The following is a 19,046-nucleotide window of genomic DNA, read 5'->3' as shown; positions in this document are numbered from 1 at the left end:
CAACGGTTGCCGCGGGGGTAGGTTTGAGGACCCAAGACCACTGCAGGGGAGGAAGGACTACACATCCCGTGAATGAGATCTCAGCCCTGCGTTCGCTGACTCCTTTGTCCGTTCATCCACTCGACCCAGCCAGAGGCACGAGTGGGCTCCACTAACGAGCAGAGTGGGCCATCCCCTCTCCGAAAGGCAGGGACACGACACGCAGCAAAAGTAACGACAATCATCACAGCCCCCACTTCTGCCTGCGGCTTCAATCCTCAGCACGACCCCTCTAGAGACGGATGCTGCTATTCCTGTTTCAAGGTGGGAAATCTGAGGCTCCGAGAAGGTCACTGTCTCGCCCAAGACCACGCAGCCAGTGAGGATGGCATTTGTGTGGGGGGCCCGTGGGCTCTGCGGCCCTAAGAGCCAACTGGAGCTCAGAGCAACTTCACTCAGCAAGGGCGTGAGAGGAGGAAAGCCCTCTCTGGCTCTCTGAGCCTTTTTTTTTTTTTTTTTTTTAAGTTTCTTTATTGATTTTGAGGGCGGGAGGGGCAGAGAGAGAGAGAGAGAGAGAGAGAGGGAGAGAGAGAGAATTCCAAGCAGGTTCCGTGCTGCCAGCCTGGAGCCCCACGCGGGGCTCAAACCCACCAACCGTGAGATCATGACCCGAGCCGAAATCAAGGGTCGGACGCTCCCTCTCTGAGCCTTTTTTTTTTTTTTTTTTAAGTTTCTTTATTGATTTTGAGGGCGGGAGGGGCAGAGAGAGAGAGAGAGAGAGAGAGAGAGGGAGAGAGAGAATTCCAAGCAGGTTCCGTGCTGCCAGCCTGGAGCCCCACGCGGGGCTCAAACCCACCAACCGTGAGATCATGACCCGAGCCGAAATCAAGGGTCGGACGCTCCCTCTCTGAGCCTTTTGCTGGATCTTTGAGGATGAGTACAAGGTAGCTGAAGTGAAGTAGGGAGGCTCTGGTCAGAGGGGTCGGGGGTTGGCATGAACAAGGCCAGGGAATCAGATCAGGCCGGCACCGTGCCTCCCGGCCCCGCCCTGGGCATCGGAAGACGACAATTCAGAAACACCTCCGGTTTTAATGAGCACGTACTATACCAGGCCCGCCACTGAGCACTCCAGCCGCATTCCCACTGATCCCTCAGGACTCGGAAAGGGAGGAAGAACGTTCCCGCTTTCACCTGGGGAAAGTGAGGCTCGGATAAATCAGGCAGCTTGCCCGGGTTTGCTCACTGACAGGGAGCGGCCAGGTGCCAGAGCTGGGGGCCCCCGTCCAGGTTCCCCCTCCGGGCTCTAAAGAGCCTGCCCCCTTACGGTTGGGCTGTGCGCTCAGTGACCCCAAGGCGGGCCCACGCGATCCACTCGTCGCCGTCCCGTGGCCTTTCCGGGCGGCCTGATGGGTGTCTGATGGCTTTCCTACACCTTGCCGCCCCGGAGGGTGTCCCCTCAGCGCAGAGAAGGCCGGTGGGTCCTGAGCCTTGGTGGCCCCGTCCCCGGAACCTCAGGCCTTCACGGGTGGTCCCGAGGATTCCCGCCGCGTCTGAGCAGTGCCCATCGGTGACAAGCTGTTCGCCCCCGACCCGGCAGGAACCTCTCAGGGAAGTCGCCCCCGCCGCCCTGACGTTTCCGCCAACAACAAAACCGTGTCAAAACTCAGTCTAATAAAGCGGAAAATGGGGAATAAAATGAAACGCAGTCAGCCCGGCTCGGGGTGGGCCTGCGAGAAACTTCAAATTAGTTCAACCCGATCTATCTCTGCCGCTCCGCGATTGATACTCCAGACCAGGGGTTGATCTCGGATGACGGCACCGGGGACGAGCAAGGGAGATGGAAATTATCATTTGCAAACATTAGGCTGACACTTTGTGCGTGCGGGGGGACGGGGGGCTGACAGCCGAGATTTGCCAGCTCGGCTCCTCTCTGCCAAAGAGCGCTCTGCGGATTAGGGGGCCCCTTTCAAGGCAGCCCACCTTCATTTTTGCTGCTCATTAAAACTTTGTGCAGCCGGAGAACTTGGCGGAAGAGAGGAAGCTGCAGGAACCTTCTGAGGGACTCTTCAGGTACACATTTGTTGAAAGGTGTTTGAGAAGGGAGCCTTGGGTCTGACAAACCGGATTTTAGTACCGGCTCTCCGTTCACAGCGGGCTGAAATAATTGGTCATCAGTGACTACTAATTCGGTTTAGTAGCCAGAGGCAATTTTTTTCTTCCTGGAAAATCAATGACAGCACGGAGGTCTGTTCAACGTGATTCGGCTCAAAACCGGTCCTTCTTTGGCGCTTGATGCTTCCTCCGGCGGAGACAGCTATTTTGTTACAAGGAAATTAAAACCCGTCTCTAATATGCCAGCGTCTGCTGCCCCCGGGGGGCGGGGCGGGCGCGGGCACTGGTGCCCGCACGGCCTCGAGGGCACAAGGAGTAGACAGGGGCCTCCGGGACCGGCCGCGGCCGGGGGACGGGCGGCAAGGTCTGCTTTGGGAGGCGGGAAGAGGCTGCCGGGCTGGGCTTCTGTCAGAGGCTCTAAATCAAGACCGAAGGCACCAGGGACGCGGCCGGTGACACCGTCTAAGGAGCCCCAGCTGGGGGCTTGCGCGCTCTGACAGGGCCCGGCGGCACGCTTCTGGGCTGGGGTGCCTTCCTTTCTCCTCCGTACCCGAGGCTTCCTGAATGGGCTCGGGTCTGACGGCCGAGTGACTTCAGTGACCGTCTACTGAGCACCTCACTGTGCCCACGGTTGTATCGCTGTTCGAACGAGCGATTCTGGCTAACTTTGCCAACACGGTACCAGAGCCACGGCTGAATCCCTTTTTTGGCTTTTTAAGTTTTTTTTTAAATGTTCATTTATTTATTTTGAGAGAGAGAGAGAGAGAGAGAGAGTGGGGGAGGGCAGAGAGAGGAGAGAGAGAATCCCAAGCAGGCTCCACGCTGTCAGCTCAGAGCCCGATGGGGCACTCGAACTCACGAACCGGGAGATCATGACCTGAGCTGAAATCAAGAGTCGGACGCTCAACCGACTGAGCCACCCAGGCACCCCTTTTTTGCTTTTTTTCCCTTAATTAAAAATGTTATCGAGACAGTTGTAGGTCCACAGGCAGTTGTAAGAAATAAAACAGAGATCACATGTACCCCTTACCCAGTTCCCTCAATGGTAACGTCTTGCAAAACAGAAGAAGGAAATCACACTCAGGATGTTGACATGGAGACCGTGCACCCACCTTATTCAGATTCCCCGCATTTATTCCTGCTCTTTTGTGTATGTTTCTATGCCATCTCATCACACGTAGGGGCTCACGTACCCACCACCCAGGCAAGATAGAAAACAGCCCATCGCCCCAGATCCCTCCTGTGGTCTTGAGAGCCATGACCCCTCCCTCCCACGCTGCACCTCGTGCCAGGGACCGCTCTGCGTCATCGTTATAAGAACCTCACCAGAGACAGGAACGGGGATTATGTCACTCCCCGTTTCACTCGTGAACCGGTTGACAGGGGCACCTGGGTGGCTCAGTTGGTTAAGCATCGGACCCGCGGTCTCAGCTCAGGTCATGATCTCACGGTTCGTGGGTTTCGAGCCCCGCATCCGGCTCTGCCCGGGCAGCGCGGAGCCTGCTCGGGATTCTCTCTGTCTCCCTCTCTCTCTGTCCTTCCTCTGCTCATGCTCTGTCCCTCTGTCTCTCAAAAAATGCACAAACATTTAAAAAAAAAAGAGTTTTTTTTAAAGTGCAATTTTTTTTTAAATGTTTATTTATTTTTGAGACAGAGAGAGACAGAGCATGATGGGGGATGGTCAGAGAGAGAGAGGGAGACACAGAATCGGAAGCAGGCTCCGGGCTCCAAGCCGTCAGCACAGAGCCCGACGCGGGGCTCGAACTCACGGACCGCGAGATCGTGACCTGAGCCGAAGTCGGACGCTCAACCGACTGAGCCACCCAGGCGCCCCTGTGGTTGTTGTTTTTAATGCAAACGCCTGGCCTTCCTGAATGAGGCATTAGATTGTCTGGTAATGGCAACGCTGGGCCCACACTCCCACGTATCGGTAGCCCGCTGCCCTTAGACCAGGTGGGTGCTCCAGTTTGACACAGACCCTACCACTCCCTACTGCCTCACCCAGTGCCGGCTTCCCTGTACCTGCCAGGCCTCTGCAGGCAGGTGACACTGTAGCCCCGCCCTGTGCCTCCTGAGTAACAATACCTGGCGGCTGTCTTCCCAAGAGCTCAAAGAACTCTCTACTGATGACCTCGCACCATGTCTTCTGACCCGGGAGGACAGGGTGTGGACCCCACTCGCAGACGGAGAAATGGAGGCCCACAGAGATCCTAGGTGATGTGGTCAGATCCCTCCACCCAGGAGCAGGAGAACCTTGTGTTGAGGGTGGAGACTTCGGACTCGGAGGCTGGCTCTCCATGCTCCTCCCTGCCTTCATCTCTGCTCCCCCGGAAGGGTTGGGGGAGGAGAGGAAACTCCCTCGGAGGAGGAAGGCTTTGGACAGCCTGAGGGAAAAGGCAGGGCCAAGCTGTCCCCTGGGCCAGGAGGCCTGGAGCCCAGGCCCTGGGACACTGTTAGGGACCCACGAACGTGTTTTAATTTCTTTTCAAATCAGCACAGCCGTAGCATAGTTTTAATTATTATAATGCTTTTTTTGTGTGGAGGAAGGGGCTCACGAAGGCCAGAGTGCCCGGGCCCACGGAAGTCCGGCCGTAGCCAGCTGCCCGGGAGCAGGAAGACGGGGCCTGGGCTGTGTGTCACAGAACGCGTTTCAATCCCATTGAGGACACAGACCCTGAATCTTGAAGGCCAGTAAGAATCACCCAGGGAGTTTATTCAAAGTACAGATGCCCATGGGGGCGTCTGGGGGGCTCAGCCGGTTAAGCGTCCCACTCTTGATCTCGGCTCAGGTCACGATCTCACGGTTTGTGAGTTCGAGCCCCGCATCGGGCTCTGCTCCGGATTCTCTCTCTCTCTCTCTCTCTCTCTCTCTCTCTCCCTCTCTCTCTGCCCCTCCTGTGTGCGTGCTCTCTCTCTCTCTCTAACAATAAATAAATAAACGTCAGCAGCAAAGTACAGATGCCTGAGTCCCGCTGCCAGACATTCTGACCCACCAGGACGGGGGCCCAGGCATCTGCATTTTACCCCACCCCACGGGTGATCCTGGCTCGTGTGGTCCCCGGTCCCCTCTGGGGGTTACAGCTCTGAGCCTTTCCCGGGCAGAGGACCCTCCAACCTGGGGCCACCGGCCGCAGCGTAGGGTAGGACGGAGGAGCTGGCCGGGAGGCGTGGGCCCCAAGGGCACACCGCGATGCCCACTTCCCTCCTCACCCCCACAGCCGCCTCGTTCTTAATTGTCGCCCCTTGGCCCGAGGGCCTGTCTTTTCTAACTAGCCGGGAGGAAGGGCGGTAATTGAGGCGCAGCTCTCTCTCTGGCAGGACTCTTAGAGCTAATTAGAGAAGAGGACCTCTGGGCTTGTGGTTATTTTTTAATTGTTTGTGGATCCAACATAAAAGCTAATGACAGAGGAGGGAGGCCCAGTTAGCAGCAGACTTCTGGCTTCTAAATTTGTCTAAGAGGTCATTTGCAATTTGTTAACATTTTTCACAAGGGTGAAGTCAATTAGCAGTTTCCCCGCACAGGTGCCCAGAGGCGGCGGCGGCGGCGGCGGCCGCAGGATGGGCGGAGGAGCCTGGCTGGAAGCTTCCCTCAACCTTGGGGGCCTGCACCCGAAACTGGGGAGCTCCCCTCCTGGGCACCTGCACCTGTGCAGAGGGGCTGTGGCTTGAGCCCCTCTGGGGGGAAAAGGCTCAGAGAAGCCAGTGGACAGGACAGGGGACGACATGCCTTCCGGACCACTCAGGAGCCTGCCGTGCAGGGGTCCTGGCGTCTGGGGACACAGTGAGTAGCAGGCAGGGCATCCCTGTCCCGTGGGGGTGGGGGGCAGTGAGGGAGGCAGAGAGAGCACCGGCGTCTGGTGTAAGCCGAGGAGGGTCGCCCTGGAGCCCAGCCGCTCCGCCCGTGAATGTGACCCGGAGGAATCTCGCACCCGGGAAGCGAGGAGCGCCCCCCCCCCCCACCGCGTGTCCGGCGATGGAGGACGGACACACCCACCCAGCGGACCAGGGCGACATTTGCAAAGGTGCGGGGTGAAAAAAGCAAGTCGCCACGCAACGTGATTTATGTGGTTTGAAGCCACGCGAACTCACCTGCGTTATTTATGGACCTCGAACGGTGTAGGAAAGATTGGGGAAATCTGGATGGAAAGCATGCCTCTTCCAACCTCGGGGTGCTCCTCTGGGAACGGAGGGAAGGGCGTGGGGTGAGGGAGGGGTGAGATGGGGCTTCAAGCTGCATTTGTTCTATTTTATTATTTTTTTAATTGAAACAATTGTTTAAATATTTATTTTTGAAAGAGAGAGACAGAGCGTGAGTAGGGAAGGAGCAGAGAGAGAGAGGGAGACCCAGAATCCGAAGCAGGCTCCAGGCTCCGAGCCTCCCGCACAGAGCCCGACGCGGGGCTCGAACTCACAGACCGCGAGATCGTGACCTGAGCCGAACTCGGCTGCTCAACCGACTGAGCCCCCCAGGCGCCCCGAGTTCTAGTTTATTTCTGTAACGATAATTTCTTTAAAAGCCTCAGGTGCAAATACGGCCAGGCGGTTAAGTTTGCTGAATCTGAGCGGCGGGTTCATGGAGTTGGTTATGAAACTTCTGAACTTTGCTGTGTTTTTGGAGAGTTTCCTAATAAACACAGAAACGCAGAAAGGAGGGGCGAAACATTTGCTCCTCTGGGAGGCATCGATACCTCTCGTCTTTTCTCTGATTAAAACCTTTGATCGCAAACTACTGTCTTGTTTTCCACAAAAACATGATGGGACACATGTAACAAGACTCCAGCAGCACAAATCCCCAGGCGGTAACTCTAAAGGCAGTTGCCTCCTAGGGGCGCCTCGTTGGCTGAGCAGCCGACTCTTGGTTTCGGCTCAGGTCATGATCTGGCGGTTTGTGAGTTCGAGCCCCACGCCAGGCTCCACACTGACCGTGCGGAGCCTGCTTGGGAACTCTCTCTCTCCCTCTGCCTCTGTCCCTCCCCTCCCTGGCACTCTCTCTCTCTCAAAATAAATCAATTAAACAAAAATAATAAAGGCAATTTCCCCAAAACCCCGCGGTGACTAAAATGCAGGGCTTTCTGACTTGGCGGTAAGGCGCCTTGATGATTACAGGGGGGTGAAAAGTGGCCCCCCCCAAAGATACGTCCTCGTTCTAAGCCCCAGAACCCATGAATGTGACCTGTTTGGGGAAAGGAGCCTTTGCAGATGTAACTAGCTTTGGGATCTTAAGGTCAGATCACCCTGGATTATTTGGGGGAGCCCTAAACCCGGTGACACGTGTCGTTACTGGAGACAAAAGAGGAGAGACACAGACGCCCTGAGGAGAGGCCGTGTGGTCACAGAGCAGAGACTGGAAGGTGCAGCCACAAGCCCAGGAGCGCCTGGGGCCACCCGAAGCTGGCAGAGGCCAGCACCCAGACCCTTCGGAGGGAATGGGGCCCCATGACACCTCGATTTCGGATTTCTGGGCTCCACCTTAGGAGAGAAGACGTTTCTGTTGTTTTAAGCCACCAGCTTGTGGGGATTTGTTACAGGACACTGATAACCGAAGGTCCGTGCCCAGCCAATCCACACCCAGGAAAAGACTTGCTCGTTCAAGCGTTGGCCTGTTTCCAAGTCGGGGATGGGTCACAACCCAGCCACGCAGTACAGCAACAAGCACTTACTGAGCACCTACTATGTGCCAGGCCTGTGCTAGGCCCTGGGGATACAGGGATGAGCAGAGCCAGGCAGGGCCCAAAGTCCCCCGGGGCCCTCTCCCGCCCTCCTCTGCCCGCCAGAAGCAACGCGCACCGCATCGCTGTGTGTTGCTTTGTGTCCCGCTTCCTCTCTGTGTCCCAAACACCCCACGGGGTGCCGGCACGGCCTGGCGCTGCGTGAACACGCAGTACGGGACAGAAGCAGCAGATGGGACCTTTGAGGTCAAGTCCCGCTTTCCGGCCACGGGATCACGGGTACGTGTGTCCGCGGCTCAGTTTCCCCAACGGTAGAGAGCGTGCTGCTACGAACGGGTCATGGTGAAGGTCACGTAAAGGGCGGTGCATAGAGCGCCGGTCCCCATGCCTGGCCCCGGAGGAGCTAAGGAAACGGAAGCTGGTATTATTAATCGAACCTAATGCGGGCGCCCGGGTTTCTGGCTTGAATGGCTGCCTCCACCTGGTCCCCAAAGGGAAGAGAACCGAGTTGGCCCCTGGGCGCAACGTATTCAGGGACATGCTTCCTCTGAATTCTTCTTCTTTTCTATTTTAATTTTTAAAAGTGTTTTATTTATTTTTAAGAGACAGAGACAGAGTGAGAGCAGGCGAGGGACACAGAGAGAGGGAGACACAGAATCCGAAGCAGGCTCCGGGCTCCGGGCTGTCAGCACAGAGCCCGATGCGGGGCTTGAACTCGTGAACCACGAGATCGTGACCTGAGCCGAAGTCGGACGCTTAACTGACTGAGCCACCCAGGCGCCCCCACGCTGAGTTCTTCTGCTTGGGGGTCCTGCACGGTGACAAGTCAGGCTTGAAGCCTGGCTCTCCCTGCCACACCAGGGATTGGTGGCTGGCTCCCAGCGGGGAGCAGCTCCTCTGTGCCCCATGTCACGGGGGCCACCGTGTCACGGAGGGGCAGGGCCAGCCGCAGCCCAGCAAGCCCTCCGACGGTGTCAAGACCGGGGCCGCGGAGGCCGGGCGCCGGGCCCACTCTCACGCTTTGCCCACCGAGGCCGGCAGGCGCGGCCCGGCTCTGGAAAAATCAAAAGCGGGAGCGGTGAGCTGGGGAGGCCCCGAGGGGGAGCGGCCTGCGGCCTCGTTAGCGCTGACCCTGGCACCAAGCCGCTCCTGATGGATGGGGTTCGGGAGGGCCAGGCCCCAGGGGAGCGCGGCCCTATCCATTATGGGCCCATCAGCGCCTCCCTGAGCCCTCCCTGCTCCGAATGCCGGGAGCCTCGGGCCGGGAATAAATCTCTGTCTGGGCCGCAGGAGATCGGAGAGGGAAAAGAAGGCAAAGCATGAAAAATGTCTCATTCGCGGCTCCGGCAACAAAGCCGCCTTGGAGGGAGGAGTGAGAGGGAGTTTGGGGAGGTGGGAGAGGTTATAGCACGAGCAGCCAGGCAGGGGTCCCAGAGAGGAAGGGGGAGAGGATGGGCCCTCCCCACCACGTCCTCCCAGCCCCATCTCCCTGCCTGGGCCTGTCCTCCAGGTCGGGTGCACGGAAGCAGGCTGTCCCTGAGGAGGGGGGACCCCGGTCGGACACAGTTTGGGGTGTCCCAGGCTCCGGCCTGGCAGCCATCTGGGGTAGCCAACCCCTCCATCTCAGCTAAGCGTGAGGGTCCCGGAGTAAGTCACCCGGACCCGAATCCCCGTGCCTCCAATTCCACCTGTGACCTCTTGCGAAAGGACATAACCTCTGCCTGCCTCAGTTTCCTCCTGGGTAAATGGAGGCGCTGGGCTGCAGTGAGGACATCCTGAGTTACTCTGCGGGGAGCCGGGTGCCCGGGAAGTGCTCGTCGACGTCTGTGGCCAGGGCGCGCTGGGACGCGGGCGGCCTCGTGGATGACGCTCAGGATGAGAAACGATCTCCTCCCTCGGGGCCTGGCTCTGTCTGCTGGAATTGCGCAGGCCGTGGGGCAGGAGGCGTGGCTCAGGGCCTGGCTCTGTCACCAACTGGCCGTGTGGCCTCGGGCAAGTGACCCTCCGAGCCTCAGTCTCCTCGTCTGTAAAGTGGGGATAATGGTCCCTGCTTGAGAGAGTCGTAAGGATTTCATGAGATGACGTGCCGGCCAGCCATTCAGCGAGGGCTCCGTGACGTCAGCCACCCGTACCGCCCTCCAGACACACACCGGGCCTTGTTTTGCTCTCTCAAGTCTCAGAGGAGAAAAGCCCCTCCGCTGTCCTCATTTTCATCACCTTTGTACACGGTGGTTTCTGTCCCTCACCCCACCCACCATCCTGCCGCCTCTGGACACTTTCCTACTTGCGGACCTTCCCTGAATGTACGACGCCTCCCACTTTTTAACTTGATGGCGCAAGTGTGACGTGAGCGGCAGAATAGAGTAGGAAGGCAGCCTCCCTTGTTCGGGACTTGCTACCTCTATTAATGAGGCCACGGGACATATTCACTCTTTGAGACAGCGTGACCACAATCCTGAGCCATAACACCAACCACAGGGGAACACAGCAGAGTCTGTTAAATGACACAAGACTCTGGCTTTCCCATCCCCTGTCTGGTCTCAAGTGTGCTGTGAGTTCACTTTCAATTACTCTGCCTCAAAGCCTGCAAAGGCCCTGAACAAGTTTTCCTCAACAAGCACTTCCTGAGGACCTACTCTGTACCTGGCTTTGATGATGTAGCAGTGGACAAAACTGACATTGTCCCCGGCCTCCAGGAGCGGAGTGTCCGGGAGAGCAGAGAACTGGTGACTGCCGGCGCGGGGAGCAGGCCCGCGCACTGAGCCACGGAGCCCCTGGGTCGGTCGGCAGGAAGTGCATTTCAGGTTCAGTCTTGGGGCGGAGGTGGGGGGGGGGGCGGTCTTTGCGAGACCCACACGCTCCCCCTTGTGGTCAGCCCCATCTCATTCAGCCGGGCTTTGGGCCACCCATAAATCTGGAGCAGGTCTCCCCACTGGGAACCTGTCTTGCCACCCCGGGACGGTCGTCTGGGAAGGGGCTTATTATCATTTTATAGGAGTTCGGGTGGGCGGCTTGGATTTTGGCCGTCAGCTCTGGGAGAAACAAAATAACCCGGAGTGATTGATGGGCCCATTGTAAATTTGTAAAATAAATCAGCTTGGCAGAGAGATTCAAAAAACCTGTCAGGCAGCAAACATTTTTTAACAGCCTGTAAAATTTCCTCCATCCTTCACATTTGTCAATGTCAGGCTGATGATGCATCTGATAGCTGGGCAAGCAGCAGCACAGACAGAGGGTGGGCTGGTAGCATTTCCCACCTTTCTTGTGTTTCTCATTGCTCCATGGTCTAAACGCGCTCAGCACCAGGATGGGGGGGGGGGGGGGAAGGTCTAGACTAGCCTAATTGGCGGATGAGCCAAGTATCCTATGAAAGTCGCACGTTGCTGCCGGCTTCCCACTCAGATTCCAACGTGGCCACTCGCTCGTGCGTTCATTTGGCGAGGATTTCCCGAGGGCCCCTTCAGCAAGGGCACTGTGGTCAGCACCAGGGATACCGAGGTGAGCACAGCAGGCTTGGAGCATCCAGTGTAGTGAACCTTCCCGGTGCCCCCTCAAGGAGTTCGTCTATCAGGAAGTGGGGAGCCAGTAAAGGGGAAGGGCAAGGGGAAGGGGAGGGCGCATCAGAGGGGAAGCTCACCGTGTTCAGATTAACTTTAAGGCTTTAAGAAAAATCCAGACAGGACGGCCGTACTCTCTCTGTATAGTGTACGTACACATTCTGTCTCAGCCCCCCTCGAGTGCAGAAAAAAACTAAGCGTATCACCTCCACCCTTGTGTTTGTGAGGCAAGCAGCTCACTGCCACGGTCACCGTCACGAGTGCAGCGCAGCCAGGGGCAGATCACTTCACCTCTCTGACCCTCTGTCTCTTCTTCTGCAAGACGGGCAGGTAGGAGTCCCAACGTGGCACTCACTGAGCTGTTCAGAGTTATTTAAGGACGGGGTGCATCGGAGGCACTCAGCACAACGCCTGACACGTCGTTATAACAATAAAGCCTAGTTGCCATTATTGGTTCGGGGCATTACTGGCTCACGGGCTACCTACCCTTCATCTGGCGCGTGTCATACCCAGACACGCGGTGGCCATTTACTTACTGACTGAGTGATGGGTCCCCCCCCCCGCCCCCGCCAATAGCAGCCTTGCCTCGTGTATGGCGTGAGCTCCCAGGCAGGACGGTGGGGGGCTCCGGGCGCCCAGAACCTTCCGGGAGCGCCAGCTGCTGCCCCGCTCTTGCTGCTTCCCCCCTCCCCGCCAGTCCCTGACTCATCATAATCGACAACGCTGGACCAATTAGGAGCAGTAACAATTAAGATGTGCCAAGGGCATGGGAGCATTTGCAAACACTTGTTAAAATGCATCAATAATTAAGTGCTTCCTTAATAGTTACATTTCTGGCCTCCAGACATATCTGTTTATGGACCCTGGGTCGCAGCATGCTTGGAGATTCGTGTTACGGCCCTACACGCGGGTAGTAAGAATTTAAAATCCTTCCCTGACCTGAAGTCTGAGATTTGACAGCGAAACAGCAGAGCGGTAAGGCACGGGCTGTCTCCAGCTGCCCGATCCTAGAGGTGCGGTCCCCAAAGCCGGCCAGCCGGACGGGGAACAAGTCCAGCTTTGCCACCGTGCAGCCAGCAGCGGGGCCTGCGCGCCCCCTTTCCTGGACCGTGAAGCAGATGTCAGGCGGAGGCATGATACCTGCCTCGTAGGACTGAGATTAGCATCAGCGATCACACACACAAAATGCCTGCCTCGTACGCTCAGCGCAGAGCAGCTTCTGTTCGTGGTGGCCCCGACCTTCATCAGGGGACAAAGAGAGGCAGCAGGTAGCTGAGGGATCAGGACGACCAGTCGACACCAGCAGCTGCAAACTCAGTGCCCACCAGGACCAGACAGATGGCAAAGATGGGAGAAGCCAGGCTGGGGTGGGGGGGCCGGGGGGGAACCTGTCCGAAAGGGGCACTGCCTCTCAGCTCCGGCCCCTGGTGCCTGAGCGCAGACCCTGGGTGCAGAGCGTCCAATCTTTCACTTTATTCACTGATAGAGAGAGAGAGTGGGAGACAGTGTGGGGGAGGGGCAGAGAGAGAGAGGGAAACAGAGAATCCAAAGCAGGCTCCAGGCTCCGAGCCATTAGCACAGACCCCGATGCGGGGCTCGATCTCACAAACCGCGAGATCATGACTGGAGTCGAAATCCAGAGTCAGGCGCTTAACTGACTGAGCCACTCAGGCGCCCCTGGGCTTCTGCCTTTTTAGGTGAAGCAGGAAATCCAGGTTTTTGTTGTTGTTTTTATGAAATCTCCTGGCTTTTTAAATGAGGCACCTCATGGGGCGCCCGGGTGGCTCAGTCGGTTAAGTGTCTGACCTCAGCTCAGGACATGATCCTGCAGTTTGTGGGTTCAAGCCCCACATGGGGCTCTCTGTGGTCAGTGTGGAGCCCACTTCAGATCCTCTGTCCCCCTCTCTCTCTGACCCACCCTGGCTGGTTCTCTCTCTCTCTCAAAAGTAAAATAAACATTAAAAAAAAAGGTTTTTTTTTTAATAAACGTGAAAACTCATTCACAGTTTTCGTCACTGGATGGGCCAAACATCTCTGTGGGCTGACTTGGCCGTGGCTCCCCGCTCGTGACCGCATGGCCACACGGGCACCGTTTCCCCATCGTGGCTTGGGGCCTCCACTTTCTTTTAGCCACACCAGCTCGTGGACTGAAATGCACCTTTCCAATTTAGTGACCATCTGTGACAAAGCAGTGTGAATTGGAAACCAAATCAGCCAAGTGGAAGGACAGACGGACTCCGTCATCCCGTCCATCGTGAAATACGTCAAAGGGTAAGAGATTTGACATCCGGGGGACAGGGAGAAGAGCTGGGGTCAGAGTTTTAGCTCACACGGCGGTCACACGCTCGGGAGCGTCCCGAGCTTTGAGTGGCTTTTCTGTGTATTTTGTTATTATTATTTCTTAACATATCTGTAGTTGTGAGTAAACGGTACTCATTTGTTTATTTATTTATTGGACCAAATCGCCCCCAACAACTCCTCGGGTAGTCGCGTGTAATCAGATTTGGTTGCTACTTTTTTAAACATGCTTTTAAAGTAAAGAAATAAATACAATTGAGGCTTGTAAGAGGTGATCATTAGGAAAGGGGCCTCGGCCCCATAACTTTAAAGTAATAGCCCCATTACGGAGAGGGGCGATCGCGTCTTAACTGCTGCTTCTACTTACGTTGCGAGGTTGAGGGGCTCTGGGCGCTCGCTGAGCAGCTCAGTAAAAGCCTTTCCGGCGGCCATTTAACCTCCATTTACGAAGAAATAAAGCAAAATTGATGCTGATTTGGGCCTGCTTTGGGGGATATTTTTGTTCCGTAAAAGCCCTTTGGCTTGCACTTTGCTGGGCCGCCCTGACACATGAGAGAGGGCTGCTGTTGATAAAGATAAAGCTTTATGGCCACGATATTTGCTGCTAACAGCAACCTAATGCAGCATTTTCATTTTTGTGCAATTAACGTTAACGTCTGCTACGAAAATTGTCATTAAATACCATTTTAAAATCCATTCAATTTGCATATGCAAAGCCCATTTACCATCACAGAGGATATAGCTGGCACTTCATCACGTCCTTACCCTCACGTTGTAGCCACTCGGTTTTATGGCAATTTAAGATTTTATATTGAAAGCCAGATGATAATGGATGTCCCTTCTGAGCCCAGCTGACTTCAGCTTTTCCATTGTACGTGGAACCACGCAGCCCCAGGACCGGGAACCGTGGGCATCTGTGCTCTACCTCAGTCCCAAGGAGGCAAGTGTGCAAGAGAGAGCACTGGACGGGGAGTCCGCCCACCTGGCTCTAGATGTGACTCTTGTCTGGTCCCAACTTGCTGTGTGACCTTGGGAAAGGGTCTTGACCGCTCTGAACGTCTGCTTCCTTGCCTTATTTATTTTATTTCCTCGTTTTATACAGTAAGCTCTATACCCAACGTAGGGCTCGAACTTAGGACCCCAAGATCCAGAGTCACAGGCTCCACCCACTGAACCAGCCAGGTGCCCCGGCTTTCTTCTTTTAAATCATGGCTTTGAACCAGGTGATGGCTAACATCCTACGTCTTCTAAAATTTTGTCTTTAGATATAAGCACTTCAGGTTGAGAACCCAGCTTAGGGAGATCGGTTAATTTCTCCCTGCCTAAGCTGGGCCAGTAACCCCACGCACCTCCCCGCACAGGCCCTTCCAAGACAAAGAAAGGAAACCGACACAGAGGCCAAACATAACCTGAGAATCCCAGCTGGCCGCGTTACTGCTCTAACATCGCATTCACAGGTCAGGAAACAGAAGCCTTGGAGGGAAAACTGTCGGGGACCACGCTGGAATGAGAGCCCTAGGCTGATGGCTGCTCGCAGACACCATGCCGTCTTGGGGACACTGGTGACCGGCCCGGACTAGTCTAGCGGTCTGGCACACAGTGGGAGTCTCTGTCCCTCTGTACTCCAGGCGGCCTTGGGAAACCTTGCCTTGGAGGGACTGACTTTAGGGCATTATTTTTTTTTTTTAATTTTTTTTAACGTTTATTAATTTTTGGGACAGAGAGAGACAGAGCATGAACGGGGGAGGGGCACAGAGAGAGAGAGGGAGACACAGAATCGGAAACAGGCTCCAGGCTCCGAGCCATCAGCACAGAGCCCGACGCGGGCCTCGAACTCACGGACCGCGAGATTGTGACCTGAGCTGAAGTCGGACGCTTAACCGACTGAGCCACCCAGGCGCCCCTAGGGCATTATTTCAAAGGGGGGGGAAGGGGGGTGTGCCAACGACCGTTAAACTGGACCAGAAATGATTTTCCAATGTGTCTGTACGGTCACGTTCCACGTTTGGAGGGCTGGCGAATAGAAACGCATTTCCGGGGGCGCCTGGGTGGCGCAGTCGGTGAAGCGTCCGACTTCAGCCAGGTCACGATCTCGCGGTCCGTGAGTTCGAGCCCCGCGTCAGGCTCTGGGCTGATGGCTCGGAGCCTGGAGCCTGTTTCCGATTCTGTGTCTCCCTCTCTCTCTGCCCCTCCCCCGTTCATGCTCTGTCTCTCTCTGTCCCCAAAAAAAATAAAAAATAAACGTTGAAAAAAAAATTAAAAAAAAAAAACGCATTTCCGGCGAGAGACACGTGTACAGCTGAGACCATGGGAGGTGGGAGAGCTTTACCGCAGAGATGACGCTGAGCTGAACTCCGGAGAATGAGTAGGTTTTACTAGGTGGGGTGGCGAGAACAGGCAGGGGAAGGCATACAAAAGGATGGCAGCTCCCGCTGCGGAAAACACGATGGCACGTCCTCAAAACACTAGACTTGGAATCCCGCGTGACTCAGCAAGTACACCCGTGGGTAGATACCCAAGAGAACTGAAAGCAGGGACGCACACGGGTATTTGCACCCCCGTGTTCACGGCGGCACTATTCACGATAGCCAGAAGGTGGACGCCGTCCGAATGCCCATCGACGGATAAACGGAGAAACGAAACGCGGCATACCCACACAGTGGAATATCATTCGGCCCTGAAAAGGAAGGAGATTCGGACACCGCTACAACGTGGATGAACCTCGAGGACATTACGGTAAGTGAAACAAGCCAGAAACAAAAGAGCAAATTTGGCACGATTCCGCTTAGATGCGGTGTCTACAGAGGTCAACAATCGTAGAGACGGAAAGCAGAATGGTGGTTACAAAGAGCTGAGGGAAGGGAGGAACAGAGAGGTACCAAATGGGGCCCGAGTTCCAGTCCGGGATGAAGAAAGGCTTCTAGAGATGCACGGTGCTGTGGGTCGCACAGCAGTGTGAATGTGCTTAAGGCCACTGAACTGTACATTTAAAAATGGCAAATCTGGGGGCGCCTGGGTGGCTCAGTCGGCTAAGCATCGGACTCTTGATTTCGGCTCAGGTTGTGCTCTCACGGTTTGTGAGTTCGAGCCCCGCGTGAGGCCCCTCCCTGGAAGGGTGGTTCCTGCTTGGGATTCTCTCTCTCCCTCTCTCACTGCTGCCCCCCACCCCCTGCCACTCACACTCATTCTCTGTCTCTCGAAATAAATAAACAAAACTTCAAAAAAACCCAGTAAATCTTACCACAATAGAACATAATTAGAACAAATAAAAAATAAAGAAGGAACCATCGCCAATAATAATAATAATAATAACAATAAAGTATGGTGGGAGAGCCAGAGGAAGTCACCTACCCAGGAACAGTGGGAGGAAGGTGGGAAAGAGGCTGGGGACAGACTGTCGGTGGCACTGCCACATAGATGGACCAAGATATTGGCTTCTCGGTCACGGGCACCTGGCTGGGGCTTGGCGGCCCCAGGCCACCTGTTGCTAGCTACGGGCGCTTCTGTTTATTTGCACAGTGCGAGGCACAAACACCAGTGATTTTTTTGTGCTGTGACACATCATGGGTTAGGAAGCCCTGGTGCATTGAACATCTGCCGTTTCGCCTACTGTTGTGTTCTGTTCTCCTTCCGGGGTCAGAGCCTTGATTTCTACATCCTTTCCACCACCAAGCCCATGTGGATGGTGGAGACTGAGCCCAAACACCTACCCCACCCAAGAAGGGGCAGGGGATCAGGCCTGGCCAATCAGGGCATCAGAATCTCCTGGTCTCCGCAATTGGTTCAGAGGCAGACATGTGACCCAGAACTGGCCAATCAGTGTACTTCACAATCCCTGCTCACAGTGGCCGATTCAGGGATCGGCAAGGCTCTAAAGTTGGACCAAGGAATCTTAATCTGAAGGCTGCCGTAGCTTCTGTGCCCTTCCCCCTGAGGATGGAACTGTTCCTGGTCATTTAGCTACACGAGGCAGAAGCTTGTCAGAGAACAAAGCCAAGATTGGGAAGCACAGCCAAGACATGGCAACACATACCCAATACTGATAACATCCCTTGGTGACCTAGATCCAGCTGTGCCTGAAGCTGTGCCCGAGCTTTTCAATCATGTAAGCCAATAAATTCCACTTAAAAAAATATCGAGCCGGTTTGAGTTGAGATTTGATTACGTGCAACCACGTTCTACTTTTTAAAATTTATTTTTTTATTTTTTTAATGTTTATTTTTTGAGAGAGAGAGAGAGAGAGAGACAGAAACAGAGCATGAGCGGGGGAGGGGCAGAGAGGGGCAGAGAGAGGCAGAGACACAGAATCCGAAGCAGGTTCCAGGCTCCGAGCTGTCAGCACAGAGCCCGACGCGGGGCTCGAACTCACCGACCGTGAGATCACGACCTGAGCAGACGTCGGATGCTTAACCGACTGAGCTCCCCAGGTGCCCCACTACTTTTTTTCCCTAATGTTTACTTATTTATTTTGAGAGAGACACAGATTGAGAGAGAGAATCCCGAGCCACCTCCTCTATGTGCACGGAGCCCGATGCAGGGCTCTAACTCATGATGGGGAGATCGTGACCCGAGCCAAAATCAAGACTTGGACGCTTAACCGACCGAGCCACCCAGGCGCCCCCGCATTCTACTTTTAGAGAATGTCACGCATCCCAGAGTTGGAACGTGGGTTGCATGTTTGCTGCTGCCCCAATCACCGTGACCAAGGTTTGTGAGCTACACCGATCGCCCAGGCCTGGAGCGCTCCCCCCCCCTTCCTGGAGTCAAAGGCCATGCCGCACACGGTTCCCCAGTTCAGTCACCTCTGAGTGCCCTCCGGCCCCCCGGTGAGGGATTGAGCCCGGTGTCCCGGCCACTTACCGTGCCACGACCCCAAACGTCATGTTTGGAGGGAGGGAGGGCATTTCCTTCTTGACGTGCCGGTCATCCTGGTCACTGATGCGGATGTCGTTGAGCTGGCGGTAGAGGAAATTCTCCCGAGCAGTCACCAGGCCGGCTTTCACCGCCCCGCGATTCATGGCAATGTAGTTCCGGGTCAGCTCGTGGGGGCACGTGGGCTGCTGCCTAAACACATTCCAGTGTCCAAGGGCTGAGGGCAGGGAGGGACGGAACGGTGGTGCGGCGGTCAGGCCGCGGCACCTGACCGAGAAGAAACTGGGGCGTGTGTGCCTCCCATTAACCCGGGGCCTGCTGTGTGACGGCCCTGCGTGGCCTTCTGGAAAGGGAGGGGTCAGGATTCCCAGAGATTCCGGAGGGCCCCAGAGCATCCTTTGCCAAGCCGGGTTCGCCTGGCCTTCACCTCCTTGGGGCCGTCAGAGGGTTGGTCCTGAGCCCATTCTGTGCTCAAAGCTCAAACGGGGCGGGGCACCAGGTTCCACCCTGGCTGGGGCCCATGCTGTTTCCCTGACACCTTAGACCCGGACCCTGCCTG

At 55.9% G+C, this 19,046-nt stretch overlaps 1 protein-coding gene across 1 annotated transcript in view; it reads right to left on the bottom strand.

Annotated features, from left to right (window-relative positions):
- Nucleotides 1–19,046, bottom strand: part of CFAP77 (cilia and flagella associated protein 77) — a 131,576-nt gene that overhangs the window by 40,839 nt on the left and 71,691 nt on the right. Inside the window, exon 3 of the mRNA XM_043565206.1 lies at nt 18,476–18,704. Coding sequence (XP_043421141.1) covers nt 18,476–18,704 — 229 coding nt within the window. The remainder of the gene's footprint in view (nt 1–18,475; nt 18,705–19,046) is intronic.

The sequence above is a fragment of the Prionailurus bengalensis genome, chromosome D4 (assembly GCF_016509475.1).
Source record: "Prionailurus bengalensis isolate Pbe53 chromosome D4, Fcat_Pben_1.1_paternal_pri, whole genome shotgun sequence".
Lineage (NCBI taxonomy): Eukaryota > Metazoa > Chordata > Mammalia > Carnivora > Felidae > Prionailurus > Prionailurus bengalensis.
The sequence above is the reverse complement of the archived record's forward strand: the minus strand, read 5'-3'. Positions and strand labels throughout refer to the sequence as shown.